Here is an 18,079-nt window from a genome sequence, read left to right on the forward strand (position 1 = left end):
AAATACACTCTTAATAATATTTCTTACAAATTTTTGGTAATTTTTCAATTAAGTTGAAACTCGATTAATTGTTAACAAAATAAAGGGAAATAAATAGATCATAGAACTTGTTTGCCTGTAAAGAAACTAAGCAATAGCTTACATACAAATCAATCTGAATATTCGATAGTGTATAAAAAACAGAGTCAAAAGATGTATAATCAATGGAACAGAGATTATTCACTCCCCAAAGGTCACTGCAAATTGCAAAACACCAGACAGATACAGATTCACATGTAATGAAAATCCCTTTTCCAAACAACATTCACAATTTCTACAACAAACCCTGTCAAGCAGCAAAACTTCGCATGCATTATTTGCGAACATCAAATGTGCAACAAACCGTATAGACACGAAACATCGGATAGTGGCAATGGAGGTTGTTTTTCTGACTTTCAGCCTCTTCTAGCATTTCCATGTCGTTGGCTTCGAAAGTAGCTCAGAAGTGCCTGTGCCTGTAAGGACCAGAAGTTTATGATATATATATAAATTTTCGGAGTTAAAGGAGGTGATGTAGAAAAGAGAGAAAACCCGGCAGAAGCGGTATGTACCTTCTCTTTGGCTCTCGGGGTGCCGGACTGGGACAATGCCACTAGTGGTGGAACAGCCCCTTCTTGCAGCACCATAATGCAAAACCTACTACTGTTTGTGCAGAGCTGTAAAAGGGCGGCGGCATATTCCTTTCCTCTTGCTGAACCCAATTCAACAACCTCAACCAGCACAGGAATCCCACCTTCCTGCCCAATTGCGGTCCTCCCTTCAGGAATCTTAGCAAGGTTTGCCAAAACAGCTACTGCCTTATCAACCATTCCAGCTGCTGGGTCCATCAAATCGACAAGGTATCTTACAGCATCGGCTTCTACAATTTGGGCCTTGTTTTCATGGAATATTGATAGATTAAACAAGGCTGTCGCTGCATCTTTCTTTCCTCGAGGAGTACCATTCCCCAACAAATCAACAATAGGCCTGATTGCCCCAGACCTTCCGATCCTGACTTTGTTATCCTCAATGACTGAAAGACTGAAGAGAGTGGCAGCCGAGTTTTCTTTAGCTTCAGGACTTCCTGTCTTGAGCACATGAATCAGAGGCTCAATAGCATTTGCATTAGCAATAGCTGTTTTGTTGTTATCATTAATAGATAAGTTAAGAAGTGCCGTGACAGCGTTTTCTTGAGTCTTTGCATCTGGTGAATGAAGTAAATCAACTAACAAGCTAATTGCCCCACAGTTTGCTATTATAATTCGATTATCCATATTGTGCTTGGCAAGTAACCTGAGTTGAGATGCAGCCTCCCTTTGAGTATCGACTGATGTACTCTTCAAGTCCTCTACCAACTTCTTAACCTGGGTTTCAATGCCAGAAAGCTCAGCCCTGTTCTCAGTAGCTGGAGAAGAAACTATCCTTGGAAGGAGCCTTTCTGTTGGCCGGCGCCACATTGTTTGGCTTCGAGATCGTGCATCCATCAATCGAGGAGAGAACTCAGGTTCTCTCTGTGGAGTGGCTGCACTAGCTGCAGGCTGTGGGTCAGATTTCATCTCTCCAGAAATATCACTACTAGAGGCTGTGACATGAGTTGACCTCTCAGAAGTTTCACTGCTATCTCCAACAGCTCCTCCAGGAAAATCTGAATTAGAGAGTGAACTTGAGGTTGAATCCGATCTTGTATGGTTCTGAGAGGAATGTCCAGTATTATGAAATTCTTTACGAGAAGGTGACATTGGAGGTTGGCCAACTGATTCGCAACCCCTTTGTTCCACATTTGACCTGTCTTCAGTGATACCTGGCAAGGAACCCTCTGAGGTAGAACAAGGATGAATCAGGGAGGCTGCCTCCCGATGAAGTCCACTAGATGTGATTAAGTTCTTACCAGATTGACTTGGAGACCATGACTTAGGTGACATAGATTGACTGCTTCTAGAATGTAGAAAACTGTTTGAATCCTTTCGCAAGCCAGACTCAGCAGATTTAGATTCATGGACAAGAAGCGGATGGGGCTGATTTAGATTCATGGACTTCATGGGATCAGGCAACTTCACATTGTTTGATTCACACCAGTTTGTAATTAGTGCTTTCACTGTGTAATTAGGTATAAGATTGATATGAGCCAAAGTTTGTCGTGTCTTGGGGCACACGGTAAGCCCAAGATCAATCCAGTTCTTGATGAAAGCTCGCTCATAGGTTTGTCCTGATGCCACGATTACTGGATCAGTCATCAGCTCTAGGGAAAGGGGGCAGCAGAAATCAGCAGGTATGAGAACTGGGCTACAGGCCTGAGATTGTTTTATTAAGACAAGGTGATGACGCATATGAGATACAAGAGCAATAAGTTGATCAATAAACACAACTTCTGCAGTTTTTTCAGCTTGTTCAGCATTCTCCTTCAACTTTTCAAGGGCCACAGCCTCTATCAGAATCTCCTGGTTTGAATTCAAGCTCAAGCTCTCAAAAATTTTCATTAGTATTTCTGAGCTTGGTCCAACACTATCCACTTGATCCCTAACGGTTTCCCTAATTACAGATGATATTTGTTTATATCCTACATGCTTAATTTTCTGCAAGCAATGCTGCGATCAATCATACCAATTGTTAGATCTCCTGAAATGCGGATACCTCTTTAGCATTACTCGGAGATAGAACCAAAAGGACATGTATTTATTTTCTCACTTCTCAAAGCTTTATAGGTTAAATGCCATTCCAATATATGATTTCTCATCTTAGTAAAAACCTTTGGTAATCATGAGAGAATATGATAATTAAGATCTACTTATAAACCTGAAAACAAAAGTACAAGCTTCAACAATTTGGGTCATAGATTACCTCAAGAGATGCTGAACTCAATTCATCAGGAAGATGCTGATTGGAAGACTTCAAGGACTGGAATATGTCCAAGCTAGAATTTTGAATCCTTGATATTAGTGCCTCAACTTGCAGAACCTAAGCGTCAAACGGAAGAGAAGGCGGTTATCCATGGAATTGACTAATACTAATGATAAAATTCAATTCTTCTATGATATTATTATCTAAACCACACCATTCTCTACTTGAATATGATCAAATATCCAAGAATCAGAGCTTAGGGGCTAAACTTCCGAAAGCTACAGATTCTAATAATTATTCTTACAGTCGCATACTATTAAGTATAAAATGATAACAATAATCTTCAAGAGCGTCACGGAAGGAAATATTAGTGCTGACACAAGCAACTGATCAAAGCTTCATCATATCAACTGTATGCTGATGCCATAAAGGTTAGCTTAGGTACTTCTCCCAGCTACAACTACAATAAAATTGCGAAGTAAAGAACTAAATATATAACTTGTAACTTACAAAGTAAACTTTACTCGAAAGGTGTTGCCAACTTTCAAATTGCTCTCGCAATTCTTCAACAGAGAGACCCAATTCTTCAAATGCCTTGTCAAGCACTTCATCAGAAATAATTTCTGAATCAACTATTGCATTAAGAATTACGGGCTTCAACAACTTTAGTATCTCTTCTGCTCTCTGGTAGTATTTCTGAACTGGTTCAGAGTTAATGTTCTTAAATGATGACAAATTTAAAAATGAGGAAATGTTACTAAGAAGTGTTTTTAACAAAGACATCCCCATATGATCTGTTTCAAGGAAAAAAAAAAACAAGAGAGACCATAAGTAAGAGGAGCAGAGGGTGAAAGTGAAATAATTATAGGCAACTACCATGCATAGCATGAAAACAATAACATATGAGTATATGTTTTGCTTGTTGAAATGATTATAATCAATTCATCAGGTTTGAGTCCCACCTAAGATATAAAACAAATAAACTTATGTTATTGCATTAAGATGACAAGATTTAGGCAAACATTTCATAAGGTATAAAATTTTAAATACTTTTTAGAACCATTATGGTGACATGAAAATCAGCCTATCACCATGGCTCTATCGGTGCAAAACTGATTCACAGACAAAATGATAAATTCATTAGCAAAGTTTGAAGGAAGTTAGTGAAACATGAAAGTAAGGACATAGTGCATACCTTCTCTTGTAAAATTCTAACAGCAAATATCGTTCTCAATCAGTGATCCTTGGCAAACCATATTGTTCCATAAGAACTGAAGAAAACCTTTTTCAACATCCGTATCATAGCTTATGAAGTTAAATCATCTTGATAACAAGAACCACACAGATTCTTGAAATCTCAATTTCGCTAAATCAAAATCCCTATAGAGAAGCAAAACATTAAATCAAAATTTGATGAATCTAACATATAAGAATGATATATATATAACTAACTTTAAACCTTCAATCATAATATTTAACACTAAAACACCCACTGAAATTACAGCAAAGTTTCCTTCTGAAGCTTATTATGCTTAACATCCATCAAATTATAATAAGGCCAAATTAAAAACAAAAATAAAAAGAGGTCATCACTCCAACATTGAACAATATGATCCGCACCTGACCATCTACAGTTCATCACCAAGAAGAGAGTCATCTGACTAATAACAAGCCAATTCCTTCTTTAGAAGATTAAGAAGATAAATGAAGGCCAGAGAATAACTAAAATTAAGAGTTACTTATCCGGATTTATTTTCCTTTTTTAGTATTTGCACTTTGATTAAGACATAATAAATGTCTTACCTTTTGGAAAAGAAAAAGACACTATCGGAACAAAAACCAGATGAGACGACAAGGATGTAAACCGAGGCTATATTAGTTGATCGACCATATTGTTATCTAAACCCAGTATTTTGCATGTGCCTCAAATCAACAGATATACAACATCCCCATAACAGCATTCAAGTTCCATACGCTACTAGATGAAAACTAGCATGGTAGCATAGAAACTTCTACGTTTAACAAAATCACACCTTACAAAAACCATCTCCAAATGATTTCTTATGTCACTTATATGGCTGACATTGTTCAACGTAGAAACCTTGTCCAAGAAAGAGATTTCCTGCCCTCCTCAAAGGTTTCAGTGGTTTGATTTCATTACTGTAAAGTGTTATAAAAAATGATTTCATTGTATCTTAAGGCTATTTGATTCACAGCTTTAGCATACTAGGTGAGGCAAAATAAGCTAAAGCTAAGTGACATTAATAGCACGCCTTGAAGACCATTTTTTTTTCTACATACATATATATATTATCTATCTTGTATCCACACAATTATCATACTACCAAACAACATGGTCTAGTTCATAAAGTAATTTGATCAAATGGGTTTTCTTATTATCTTAAAATAACCAATAAGTAAATAGGCAAAATAATCAGAAACCAAAAGGAAAATGATAGCAAAGGAAATAAGAGACGCCTCAATCAAGAAACTTTCAGCTAATTTAATGGGTCAATGATCTTTACAAGGAAACCAAAAACGGCGGCTTTGATTCACTAAAAGTCGTTAAACAAGAACCCAAATGCATATATCAGAATTGAATTAAACTCAATAGTAAACAGATATTCCACAGTAAAGAAAATGAAACAAAGTAAACGGAAAGGAAAACAAAAAAGGGTACCTAAATGCAGCTTTGAAGTTTGGGATTTTGGGTGTTCTCCTTTGTGGTGTCTTAATAATAGTAAGAAGAAAATTAAATAAATAAATCCCAGATTGCACCGTTCCCATATTCTGATACTGGGTATTCAGCTTTTTCTTCAACTCTTTTTTTTCTTTAAAATTTGGGATTAAATATTTGGTGGTTTTAGTTAAATTTATTATTTTATTGTTTGCTGAGGAGGTTGCTTAGTTTGATTGTGGGAACATTCTTGTTTTGACGGGAATTTCATCAATAGCCGGCTAGCCGCCAAAATAGAAGGGTGAATCGGTCGGGTTGAGTTTGGTTTTCAAAAATATTCAAGATCAGCTCGGTTCTCGGTTCGGTTTATTTTATGGTTCAAACTAATACAAATTTAATATTTGGATATATTGTTTTTAGGTGTTTTATTTAAAGTTTATATAAAAATATAAAAACATAATAATATTAATTATCATTTAAAAGATACGATATATTAAATTTTTTTCACGAAATTAATATTTGATTAATATGTAATTTCAATCCAATCACTGATTTTATAATAAGTATAGATCATACTTACATACACAAATAAGCCCTTACCAAAATATACCTATATAAAGAACGGATTTTGACAGCTGATAAGTTGCTTAAACAAATGTCAATCGACTTGGTTAAGCAAATGGAACAAAATCAAGGGTAATAGATCATTAAATTCACATGTATGAAAATCCCTTGCAAACATGCACAAATCTCACATACACACACATATATATTTATATATATATATCTACACACATATAAGGTATTTAACAAGTTGATTCTCAATCAAGTCCTTCAAAAGAGGGTTGTTTTCCTGATATTCAGCCGCTTTCAGCATTAGCATGTCGTTGGTTTCGGAAGTAGCTCAGAAGTACCTGTGCCTGCAACAAGCTGAAGCTTATGATGTTGTTTTTGCTCAGACTTAAATAAAAGGAGATGATTCAGAAAAGGAAAAACAAGTAGGCGTGCGTGCGTATACTCCAGAAGCAGTATACCTTCCCTTTAGCTGTCGGAGTACCGGACCGAGACAATGCCACTAATGGTGGAGCAGTTCCTTGCAGCACCACATTGCAAGACCTAGAACTGCATGTTGTGCAGAGCTGTAAAAGGGCAGCGGTGGCGTGTTCCTTTCCTCTCACAGAACCCAATTCAACAACCTCAACAAGCCTGGGAATCCCACCCTCTTGCGCAATCGCACTCCTCCCTTCAGGAATGGTAGCAAGGTTTGCCAAAAGAACGACTGCCTTATCAACCATTCCAGCTACCGTTACAGCACCAGCTTGCATAATTCAGGCTTATTTTCGTGAAATCTTGACAGACTAAACAAGGCAGTCACAGCATCTTTCCTTCCCCTAAGAGTACCATTCCTCAGCAAATCGACAAGAGGCCAGATTCCAATCCTGACTCTGTTAACCTCAATGACCGAAAGGCTGAAGAGAGTGGCAGCCAAATTTTCTTTAGCTACGGGACTTCGAGTCTCAAGCACGTGAATCAGAAGCTCAATCGCATTTGCATTAGCAATAGCTGTTTTGTTGTTATAAATATTTGATAAGTTAAGAAGTGCTGTAACAGCATTTTCCCGAGTCATTATATCTGGTGAATAAAGCAAATCAACTAACAAGCTAACCGCCCCGCAGTTTGCTATTATAATCCGATTATCCCTACTCTGCTTGGTAAGTAACCTGAGTTGAGTTGTGGCCACCCTTTGAGTATCAGTTGATGTACTCTTCAAGTCCTCAACCAACGTCTTAACCTCGGTTGCACGAAATGGATAGACCTGATTTAAACTCGTGGACTCCATGGGATCAGGCAACTTCACATTGTTAGACTTGCACCAGTTTGCAACCAGTGCCTTCATTGTGTAGTTTGGTATAAAAAAGGTATGAGCCATAATCTGCCGAGTCGTGGGACACACAGTGATCCCGAGATCAATCCATTTCTCGATGAAAGCCTGCTCATAGGTTTGCCCTGATGCCACGATCACCGATCAGTTATTAGCTATGGGGAAAGGGGGCAGATGAAATCAAGAGGTATGACAACTGGGCTACGAGTCTGAGATCGTTTTATTTTTTATTTTTCTGATAAGCTGTGATTGTTTTTCTACGACAAGGAGATGAAGCATGCGACTTACAAGAGCAATAAGTTGATCAATACACTCAACTTCTACAGTTTCTTCAGCTTGTTCAGCATTCTTCTTCAACTTTTCAAGGGCAACAGCCTCTATCAGAATATCCTGCTTTGATTTCAAGCTCAAGCTCTTAGCATTTCTCACTACTATTTCTGAGCTTGGTCCAACACTATCCATTTGATCCCTTATGGCTTCCTTAATGACGGATGATTTTTGTTCATATCCTACATGCTTAATTTGCTGCAAGTAGTGCAGCGATCAATAATACCAATTGGTTAAACCTCCTGAAATGTGGATACCTCTTTAGCATTCTTTAAACTCAGAACATCTTAAAACTTTACTGGTCAGATGCCATTTTCCATCCAATAGATGACCTCTCATCTTAGTAAAAACCTTTGCTAAGCATTGAGAGAATATGATAATTATGCTCTACTTATAAACAGAAAAACAGAAGCACAAGCTTTAACTTCAAACATTTTGGGTCATAATTACCTCGAGATGTGAACTCAGTTCATATGGAAGATGCTCACTGGAAGAACTTAAGAACCTGGATATGTCCAAATCTTTGAAATCAATGACTCAACTTGCAGAAGAACCTAGACATAAAATGGAAGAGAAGGTGGTTCTCCAAGGGACTGACTAATAGTTGTTTATTTTATCATCGAAATTCTCCACCTGAATAAGGACATAGGGGCTAAACTTGTTCCAAAAGCTACAGATTTTAGTATTTACTCTTATGAGAAACATGACCAAATGGGCAGAACATATGTCTGATTAATTATTGCCCAAAAATTAAGTCTAAAATGACAACAATAATCATGAACGGAAATATTAACACTGCCAAGAGTAGCTGATCGAAGCTTCATATCATATCAGGAGTATGCCAATGCAGAAAAGGCTTGTTTAATTACTTCTCCCAAGCTACAACTACAACAAAATTGCGAAGTAAAGAACTGAATAAATAACTTGTAACTTACAAAGTAAACTTTACTCAAAATGAGTTGCCAGCTTTCAAATTGTTGTAGCAATTCTTCTACGGAGAGACCCAATTCTTCAAATGCCTTGCTAAGCACTTCATCAGAAGTAATTTTTGAATCGAAGATTGCATCAGCTCTCTGGTAGTACTTTTGAACTGATTCTGAGTTATTGGCCTCAAAAGACAATAAATTTACAAAAGAGTAAATATTTCTATGTAACAGCTTGTTTTCAGTGATGTTGGAAACAGTGGTTTCGAGACACAATTTCGACGAGTAAATTATTATTTTATTATTATTTTAATTTCTATGGGATTATATTAAGTGAAAAGGACTAAATCATAAAAAGTGTAAAAGTTGAGTTCTATTAGTTAAAAGAGTCCAATAGCTATGAAATCTTAAACTGAAGGATTTGAATGGTAAATATACCATTTAAGGTGTTAGTGGATGTGCATAGACAAGATTTTTGTTGTAATTTTTAATAAATAATAAGGTTAATATGGTAAATTAGTAAATAAACTTAAAACAAAAAAATATTTATAACGTGTATCATCTTTATTCATCTTCCACAACTGATTCTAAGGGAGGAAGAACACCATTGTTGAGCACAAGTTTTGGCTAGCATATAATCTATTGCATGGTATGATTTTGAACCCTGTTTTTAATATTTTTTATGTTTTTTAAATAGTTTTAGTTTAATCTAGCTGGCTTGAGGTTTCATTTGCAAAACTGTTAAAGGTTGAGGGACTTTTCATGGATGTTTTTGAATGATTTTTTATGTTAGTTGATAGATTATGAATTCTTATTGAAAAATAAACAAGTTTTGTTAAGTGATTTTTGATGAATTTTGGAATTAAGGGTTAAATTGTTAAATGTGTAAATCTATAGTTTTATTGTGAAATAATGGTAAAGATGGGTTGTTTCAAGGTCCCTTGTATCTATGGTTAACATGGATTTAGGTTAAAATGGTTAGATTTTAAGTTATGAGCTTAATGACTAAATTGTGAAAAGTTAAAAATTGTAGGGGGCAAATTGATAAATTTGCATAATTATGAACTATACATTAAATTAAATTCTAGAAGTACTTAATTGATTGAAATTATCTATTTAGATCAAGACAAACCACGCTCGGACTTAGATTGAGGAAAAGCTAAAGTTTCGGATTAGCTCGATCTTACTTTTACGCCCTAGCTATCGAGGTAAGTTCGTATGAACTGTAATCGTTTTAATGTTAGTTAAATTTGAATATTTGTTATGTTGTTGAGATATAAATGAATTGGATTGTAAACGTATCAATGCTATGATGAATTGACGGATAGCGAGTCCCGGTTGAACATTAAGAATTCTTAGGATACAAATGACATGTCATTAGGGATTCCATGTTTCGGGAGCTGATCTTGAATGTCCTACTGATGGTTAAGGTCCTGCATTTGTTGCGGATTCTACACAGCTCATGTAAGCAACATCATGTAGCTTATATTCTGACCCACAGCTCTTGTGAACAAGTCCATTTCACAGCTCTTGTGACCATTGATGTAAAGGAAAGGTCACGGTTATATGTAAAGGCACACTTCGTGTGAGCTTTCTCGAGTATCCGACATAATTCTAGATGGTTCAACGGATAAGAAAAGAAAAACAAAAGGGTAAGTGTGCAAATGGATTGAATCATGACTTTATGAAAGAATTTATGAACTACATGATGTTATTACATATGGAAATTTACATATTTGATGGTTGATTTCATTTGTATCATGGATAAGTATACTAGTGAGTTGATGATGTTGTTTAGGCTCTTAATAAGCTTATGGAATTGGTGATGAACTATGTTTAATCTTTGAATTATATAAATAACATGGTAAGTTATGTTTTAGTTTATACGAGCTTACTAGGCACTCGTTGCTTACGTAGTTGTTTTCCTTTGTTTTACAGATCATCGAAAGCTCAGTTTGGTTGGAAGCTCGTCGGAGATCTATCACACTATCCAACAAACATTTCAGTAGTTTTTGAATATTTTGGCCAAGGTTAATAATGGCATGTATAGGATGTTTGTAATGGTAATTTGGTATGTTTATGCTTGGAAGATTATATATGGTTGATGCACCATTATGTTTTACCAAGTTTTGTTATTTTGGTCACTTGCTAATACTTGTAAATAAGGCTTTTTATGGTATGTTTAGAATGGTTTGAAAATGGCTATTAGTGATATATTTTTGTACATAGTTGAAATATGTTATCATGCATGAAATAAGGCAACATTGGCATGTTTTGATTGTTGTTGTTTTAATATAATTGTGGTGTCTTTGAATGGCATATTGGTAAGTTAAATTAGGGTCTTTGAAATGGCATCTTTATGTGTGCTTAGATAATCTTTAAGTTTCTTGAAAGTGTGCACAATTGGATTGTAAATTTATGCATAATTTGGTTATGAAATGAGTTTATTTTTAAGTGAATTTTGGGTTCACACGGCTTGAGACATGGGTTGTCACACGGTCGTGTGGCACACACAGCATGGCGACATGACCATGTTTCATCTAAGGATTTCTTAAGGTTCAACGGCGTAGCACACCGCCTGGTAAATCGGCATATGGGGCAACTCAGAGAGTTACACGGCCTGGCACACGGGTGTGTGACCCTACTCAGTAAGTTACACGAGCGAGGACACGAGCTGAGACACAGCCATATGTCCCTTTTTGAAAGTTACATGGCCTGGGGCTATGTCACACTATAATGACCCAAAATTTACGAGCACCGGAAAAGTGAGTTATAGGGCCTCCGTCTTAGTGAAATAAGTTCAAAAATAATTATTAGAAATATTTATGAGCCTAGTGGTGTGTCTAATTAGGTTTTAATTAGGTGAATTTAGCTTAATTTAGAGTAATTAGTAAAAAGGACTAAATTGAATGAGGGGTAAAAGTTTAATTCTAAAGTAATAGAAAATAAAAAGGATTAAAATGGAAATTAAACCATTTACAAAAGTTGAGGCCTCATATATGTATTAAAATCTAAGATTTTATTTAGGTTATATTTAAATAGTATATATAATTATTATAATTATTAATTAATATTATGGTTTTATATTAGATTATTATTATTAGTATTATTAAATAAATTAAATAGAAGATAATTGTATGGTAATAAAAATATACATGTGTAAAAATTATATTGGTACATTTGTAACTTAAATACTCAAATTACTTATAATTTAAGTATAAAGATGTTTTATAATAATTAATTGTATTAATTATATTATGAAATTTTTATATAATAAATAAATTAAAGTTATGAGAAATGTATGAAATGTATGAGGATGATAGGGTACAAATGTAATAATATGTAATTGATATTAAAATAGATAATTATTATATTTTTTATTAATTAATTAATTAATTGATATTATATTATTATACTAATGAATAAATTAATAAGTTGACAAATGTAAGGTGATAGTAAAATACAAGTGTAATAAATCATATACATACAATTGTAATATATATATTTATTTACTTATAATATAAGAAATAATCATTATTAAGTTAATATAATAAACAATTAATAAAAAGTAAATAAAAGATAAAAGAAAAATAAACAAACAGAATAGAAACAGAAAGCATTCGAAAACAGGGGAGAAAAAGAGAAAGAAAAAGGGAAAGAAAAGAAAAAGGAAAAATTAGAGATTTGAAGCTTGAAGCTTTGATTGGTAAGTTAATTAAGTATTTTTTAGTTAATTTTGATGTTTTAGAAGTTTTAAAGTAAGGTTTTATTGAAATTAAGTTGATATTTCAAGAGTTCATAGGTTTTTAAGTAGGGTTTATGTTGGACAAATTATGGAATTAGGGATTAGATTGAAAGAATTTTAAGTTAGAATTGATTAAAGGATTAAATTGTAAACTAGGTTATAAGTTTTATGTTGTAGGGACTAAATTGAATAAATTTTGGATTTAGGAAAATATGCTGGAAATTTTATAGTTAAATATGAGTTTAGACAAAATTTGAATAGAAATAGAGAGTGAATTGGATTAAGAAAGTAAGTAAGTTTAGTTAGGATTAAATTGGGAATAAGGTAGGAATTGTTTAGAAATTTAATTATCTATTATAATTAATGTTGTAATTAATAGTGCAAATTATTAATATTTTCGTAGCCAACAAAGAACTCGAGGCATCGGCATCGAAAGGAAAGGTGAAAGTCATCGAGGACTAAAACAGGAGAATTACGGTTTGTATTACTATAATTCAAGTTATTTATTATTAAGTATTAATTTTAAATTTATTTATTTTATAGTAAGTAAATATTGAGGTAAGTAATTTTATTGAATTGAATTTAGAAAATTGAATTGAATGAGAAATACGTGTTAGTATTACTATAATTTGAATTTAATTATTATTAATTGTTGAATTTTAAGTTAATGTGCATGGTAAGTATTAGTATTGAACTGTATGAAATTAAATTGAATTATGATTATATGTGAATAATCGAAATGTATATTGAATTGAGAAAGTGTATTGAATTATGAATATGTGAATTGAAAATTGATTGAAAAGTGGAAAATGATTAAATTGAATATGTGAGAAATTGTGACTGAATTGAGATTTATATGTGATTCGGAAACCCTATTAACTAGTCGGGCTGAGTCGGATATAGTTGGCATGCCATAGGATTGGAAGAGTTCAGGGATACTTTGACCTTGAGTCGATGAGACACTGGGTATCACTATATTTCTTCATTCGATGAGGTACTGGGTACCAACTTTACTTCGGCTAGGCCGATGAGACACTGGGTGTCAACTTATTGCTTCGAACTATCCGATGAGGCACTGGGTGCCATATTGGTGTGTTTGGTTGGATCCGTGTATCCACTAAAGTCCGAGTTATGTTAATAAGGTAAAAAATTGAAATGTGAATTTGAGGCATTGAAATGAGAAAAAAGAAATTGAATTATGAATTGAAATTGGAATTGTGATAGAAAGAGAAAAGTATGAACTAAATGTTCACAAGTGATTAAATTCAAGTTTGTGAAAAATACATTGACTTATGAATAATTAAATTGAATTGTTATTATAAAATGATGGAAATAATAATAAAGTATGAATTAGTATGTAAGAAATTAATTGTTATGTATTTAATATTTATGTTTTATTTTTGTTGCTATAATTTGAATTATGGTAATACTGCTGAGTATATCTATACTCAGCGTACGGTTGTTTTCGTGCTCAGATTAGTAGAAGTCAAGTGTCTCGGTTCAGCATCCAGAAAGATCCTGACTCCGACAAGAAAATTTTGGTGATGTATTTCTTCTTTTTGTTTAAGTGGCATGTATTAGGTGGTTGTACATGAGTCATGTATATATATATATAGGTTAAATGATCTTGTTGTAATTAGATAGTTATGCAATTTTGGATGATAAGTAAGTTTAAAGTTATAAATTAGTAAATTTGGTATTAAATTTTGTAATGAAATGAAAGATATGAATTAGTTCCTTGTATGTTAACACTTTAAAATTTAAGTAATAAATCAATGAATTAAGCATAATCTAACAGTGTTTAAGATGTAAAATTCTTTGATTGAAATATTGGTATTGGTTGGTTACTTTTGGTTTGAATTTGCAGTGGTTTTATGTAACGTCCCCATACCCGAGACCGTCGCTGGAGTCGAGCAGGAGACATTACAAAACTTATCTTAGCACTTAAACAGTTTTGGTAGTAAACTATCCATCTGTGTCACGGTCACTAAAAAATCATATCTCGAGTTACGAAACTCAAAATCTAATTCCATAAATTTTCCCTGAAACTAGACTCATATATCTACTTACTAATTTTTTTTTCTAGAATTTTTGGTCAGGCCAATTAGTACAGTTTATTAGAAAAAGTCTCCCTTATTTCAGGGTTCGGCTACTCTGACCCTTGTGCACTACGAATCAAATTTCTTCCTGTACAGAAATCCAATGACTATGCCATTTGTTTCAATTAAAAATAGACTCAATAAGGAATCCATAAAAATAAAGTTTGAGTCTAATTCTTAATACACAATTTATGGTGAATTTCTAAATTCATAACAGAGAATCCAGAAATTATTCTAACCTTGTTTCACCAAAATGTAAATATCTCATAAAATACAACTCTTTTACCTATTTTATTTCTTCCATATAAAAATAGATTCATTAAGCTTCAATTAAAAATTTTATTCATTATCTAATTCACTTTATACTATTTTTGGTATATTTTCAAAGTTGGACTACCGCTACTGTCCAAATCTGTTTTAGTATAAAATGTTGATAACTAAGTTTATAACATCTTCATTTCTTCTCTCTGCAATATTTGTCGAAACCATTTTTTATTTCAATTTAAAAAATGATGGATCGACGTTTTGGAAAGCAAAAATAGAGTCGCCACCAATCTTTTCTTGTTTAGGTGTGATCGGGTCACCTAAGAATTTTGTTATTTTAATGAAACATTTTTGATTTACTAAAACAACGATGCTGGTCTACGAAAATTATAAGAAAACGGGCTCGGGAGCCAGTTACGTATGAGGAAGGATTAGCACCCTCATAACGCCCAAAATTGGTACCAAATCGATTAGATACTGTCCTTATGTCTAAAATTAAAAATGTTTTTGAATCGTGGTTCTTTTTAAATAACATTTGAATAACCCGAGTTGATTGCCAAAAATCTTCTTGTTTCGACGTCCGAAAGTTTATAATTTGAAATTAACAGAAGGATGCCCAACTATTTGGTCCAACGAAAAACTAAAACCCCAGCACAGTGGGGCACGATTCCTCGAATTTCCAAACATTGAACATTGCCTCACCTTAGAAAATATGAGTGAAATTCTGAAGGGATATTAGATTGTTTTGAATGAATGAAAAAGCGCAACCCAGTACAATAGGGCTCGATTCTCAAGTCCCCAGACATCGAACATCACCTTCGTTTTGAAAGGTTTTTAATAAACATGAACGAAAGCCTAAAGGAATATTCGATTGTTTTGAACAAGCGAGAAATCACAATCTAACACGATAGGGCATGATTCCCGGATTGTCAAACACCGAGTATTATCTTCGTTTTAATGGATTTTTAAAAGACCTGAGTGAAATTTTGAAGGAATATTTGATTATTTTAAACAAACGGGAAATTGCAACCCAACACGTTAGGGCACAATTCCACGAGTTGCCAAATATCGCATACCGCCTTCGTTTAAGGGATTTTTAAAAGATATGAGTGATATTTTGAAGTGACATTCGATTATTTTGAGCAAACACGAAATTGCAACCCAACAGGTTAGGGGTCGATTCCGCGAATTGCCAAATACCAAATCTCACCTTCATTTTAAAGAATTTTTAAATGAATGATTATAAAGCTAGCTTAAGACGTATTAATTCGATTTGAAATAAGACGAAATTAATTATAAAATTTGGGTTTTATAGAACCACATTTCACAAACCAAGTGGAAAATGATGATATGCGGTAATAGGCACATGGGAGATACAATCAATTAACAAATTAGTAATTAAATATAACTATCCTAAAAATCCAACCCAATTACAATAATACATGGAGAATAGTTGATATAATAATACCATGACGAAAATGATAACATAACAATCACACAAGCAAAACAATGCATACAATAATATGCCCCAATAATGTCCATAGCATGATATAGAGTAACCAATGCAAGATATAAAAACAACATAGCAGTTAGAAGCCAATGTGCTATAAAACGGTTTTAAAATAATAATGAATAAATGGACTCATATATATAGGTTGACAAATTTGTATGAAAACTAGGGATATCTATAGGATTTTCGGAATAGATATTATAGAATAAAAATTTGAATCAAATTACATGTAAAATATTTTAGACACAAGTGCATTTAAAATTTGACAATGTACATGATAATTTAAATAATGTATATAATATGAAAGAATAATAGAGATATATGACAAGATATAATGCACTAAATAGATTCACAAAATATATATGCATAAATAACTAAAATAATAATAATAATTTGTAAAAACATAGAAATACCTACAAGCTTAAATTAATTTTATAACAAATTGTATAATGGATTTAAAAACATACTTATATATATAAAGAAGACTATATGCATGACAGAATAACAAATAAAATAATATATATAAAATAGTCTTAAATAACAAGGAAATAATAAAACATATTTTCCAAAGAATAAACTATATATATGATAAATTTGAAAGGAAATACAAATAAATAGATTAAATATATATATATGTAAAATAACATGGAACTAATAATGTGTATAAAGTAAAACTAATTTTGTCATAACTCATATATGTATTAATATAAGATTAATTTAAATATTATACAAAGTTTTAGAAACAATATGATATACAAGGTAATTTTAAAATAATAGCTTTATAATTAAATAATAATAACAAATCATTAAAGTAATTTAAAAATATAAAAAAAAGATGAATGCCAAACGAAAAGAAAAGAAAAAGAATGAACTATGCCAAAAATAAAAAACTTAATTGAGGTAAAAGCAAATTAAAAGAGATAATTAACAAATAGAATAAACCGTTGAAAGGACCAAAGCGTAAGGCGCTCAAATGGCTAAGGATTAAAAATGAAAATAGTCCCAATTCCAAAACGAAACGTTTAAGCGCTGACTAAATTGGAGTGGCGCGCAAAGTTCTGGGCAAAGATGAAAGACATGGGATAGGATTAAATTAAAAATGGTACAAATGGGAGGGACTGTCCGCATAAATTACCCCTTTTAGATGGAAATGTGCAATTCCAGCTAATGAGCAGGTCAACACGCGGTTTCCAACTTCTTAATTGCACCACTTTAAACTTAATAGCTTTTATTATACATTTATATTTTAAAAGCTTACAAAACCATTTTCTTAAGCACAGACCTCCCAAATTCCTAACCCTCAACTAGGTTTCAGTCCATAAACTTACAGCAGCCGAACCACCACCAGATCCGGTGGCCGACAGCGCCGACGACGGCCTGAACCTACCAACGGTGGAGCACTTTTCAGCCTTGAAATCTCTTTTCAACTTCGATTTCAACGAAGCGAGAGGAACCTTTGGCATATCTGCAAGATAAGGCTCTTCTCGCTTTTTCTTTAAACAAAATTGATTTCTTTATATTTGATTCGCCCTCTCTTTTATTCGCTTTTCATGCGATAGATCAATCAAAAAAACATAAACTAAATCGGAAGAAAAAATAGAAAATCACCTTGTGGAGACCTTTTTTAGAAAAGCTTTTTTGTATTGATTTTCCTTTTGTGTTTGTGTTCGCTCTTTTTTATTGCCTGTTGTGTATTCGTGAAAAAAAATGCTTTCCTCTTCTTCTCCTCTCTTCCTTTACAAAGATTAAAAGCTGGGCTTTTATAGCCGAAAAAGGAAATAAACCGAAAAAATACA

General features: G+C 33.2%; 1 protein-coding gene and 1 pseudogene across 7 annotated transcripts; both read right to left on the minus strand.

The window, feature by feature from the left end:
• Window positions 1–118: 118 nt before the first annotated feature.
• LOC107931689 (U-box domain-containing protein 4) lies at window positions 119–5,785 on the minus strand. Of its 7 annotated transcripts, none has more exons than XM_041080272.1 (6): window positions 5,537–5,785; window positions 4,052–4,236; window positions 3,367–3,650; window positions 2,857–2,973; window positions 591–2,603; window positions 119–494 (listed from the first exon to the last, which is right to left on the minus strand). In XM_041080272.1, exons 3-6 carry the CDS (start codon window positions 3,643–3,645, stop codon window positions 435–437), a joined length of 2,469 nt encoding a protein of 822 aa, XP_040936206.1. In that variant the 5' UTR covers window positions 3,646–3,650; window positions 4,052–4,236; window positions 5,537–5,785; the 3' UTR covers window positions 119–434. The 7 variants fall into 7 exon arrangements, with proteins under 7 accessions (XP_040936206.1, XP_040936197.1, XP_040936202.1 ...); XM_041080263.1 differs by having other exon boundaries at window positions 3,367–3,968; XM_041080268.1 differs by having other exon boundaries at window positions 591–1,819; window positions 1,907–2,603; window positions 3,367–4,236.
• A 608-nt stretch (window positions 5,786–6,393) lies between these two features.
• LOC107931643 (U-box domain-containing protein 4-like) lies at window positions 6,394–17,746 on the minus strand (annotated as a pseudogene).
• Between the last annotated feature and the right edge of the window lie 333 nt (window positions 17,747–18,079).

The sequence above is a fragment of the Gossypium hirsutum genome, chromosome A02 (assembly GCF_007990345.1).
Source record: "Gossypium hirsutum isolate 1008001.06 chromosome A02, Gossypium_hirsutum_v2.1, whole genome shotgun sequence".
In the NCBI taxonomy this organism is placed as follows: Eukaryota; Viridiplantae; Streptophyta; class Magnoliopsida; order Malvales; family Malvaceae; genus Gossypium; species Gossypium hirsutum.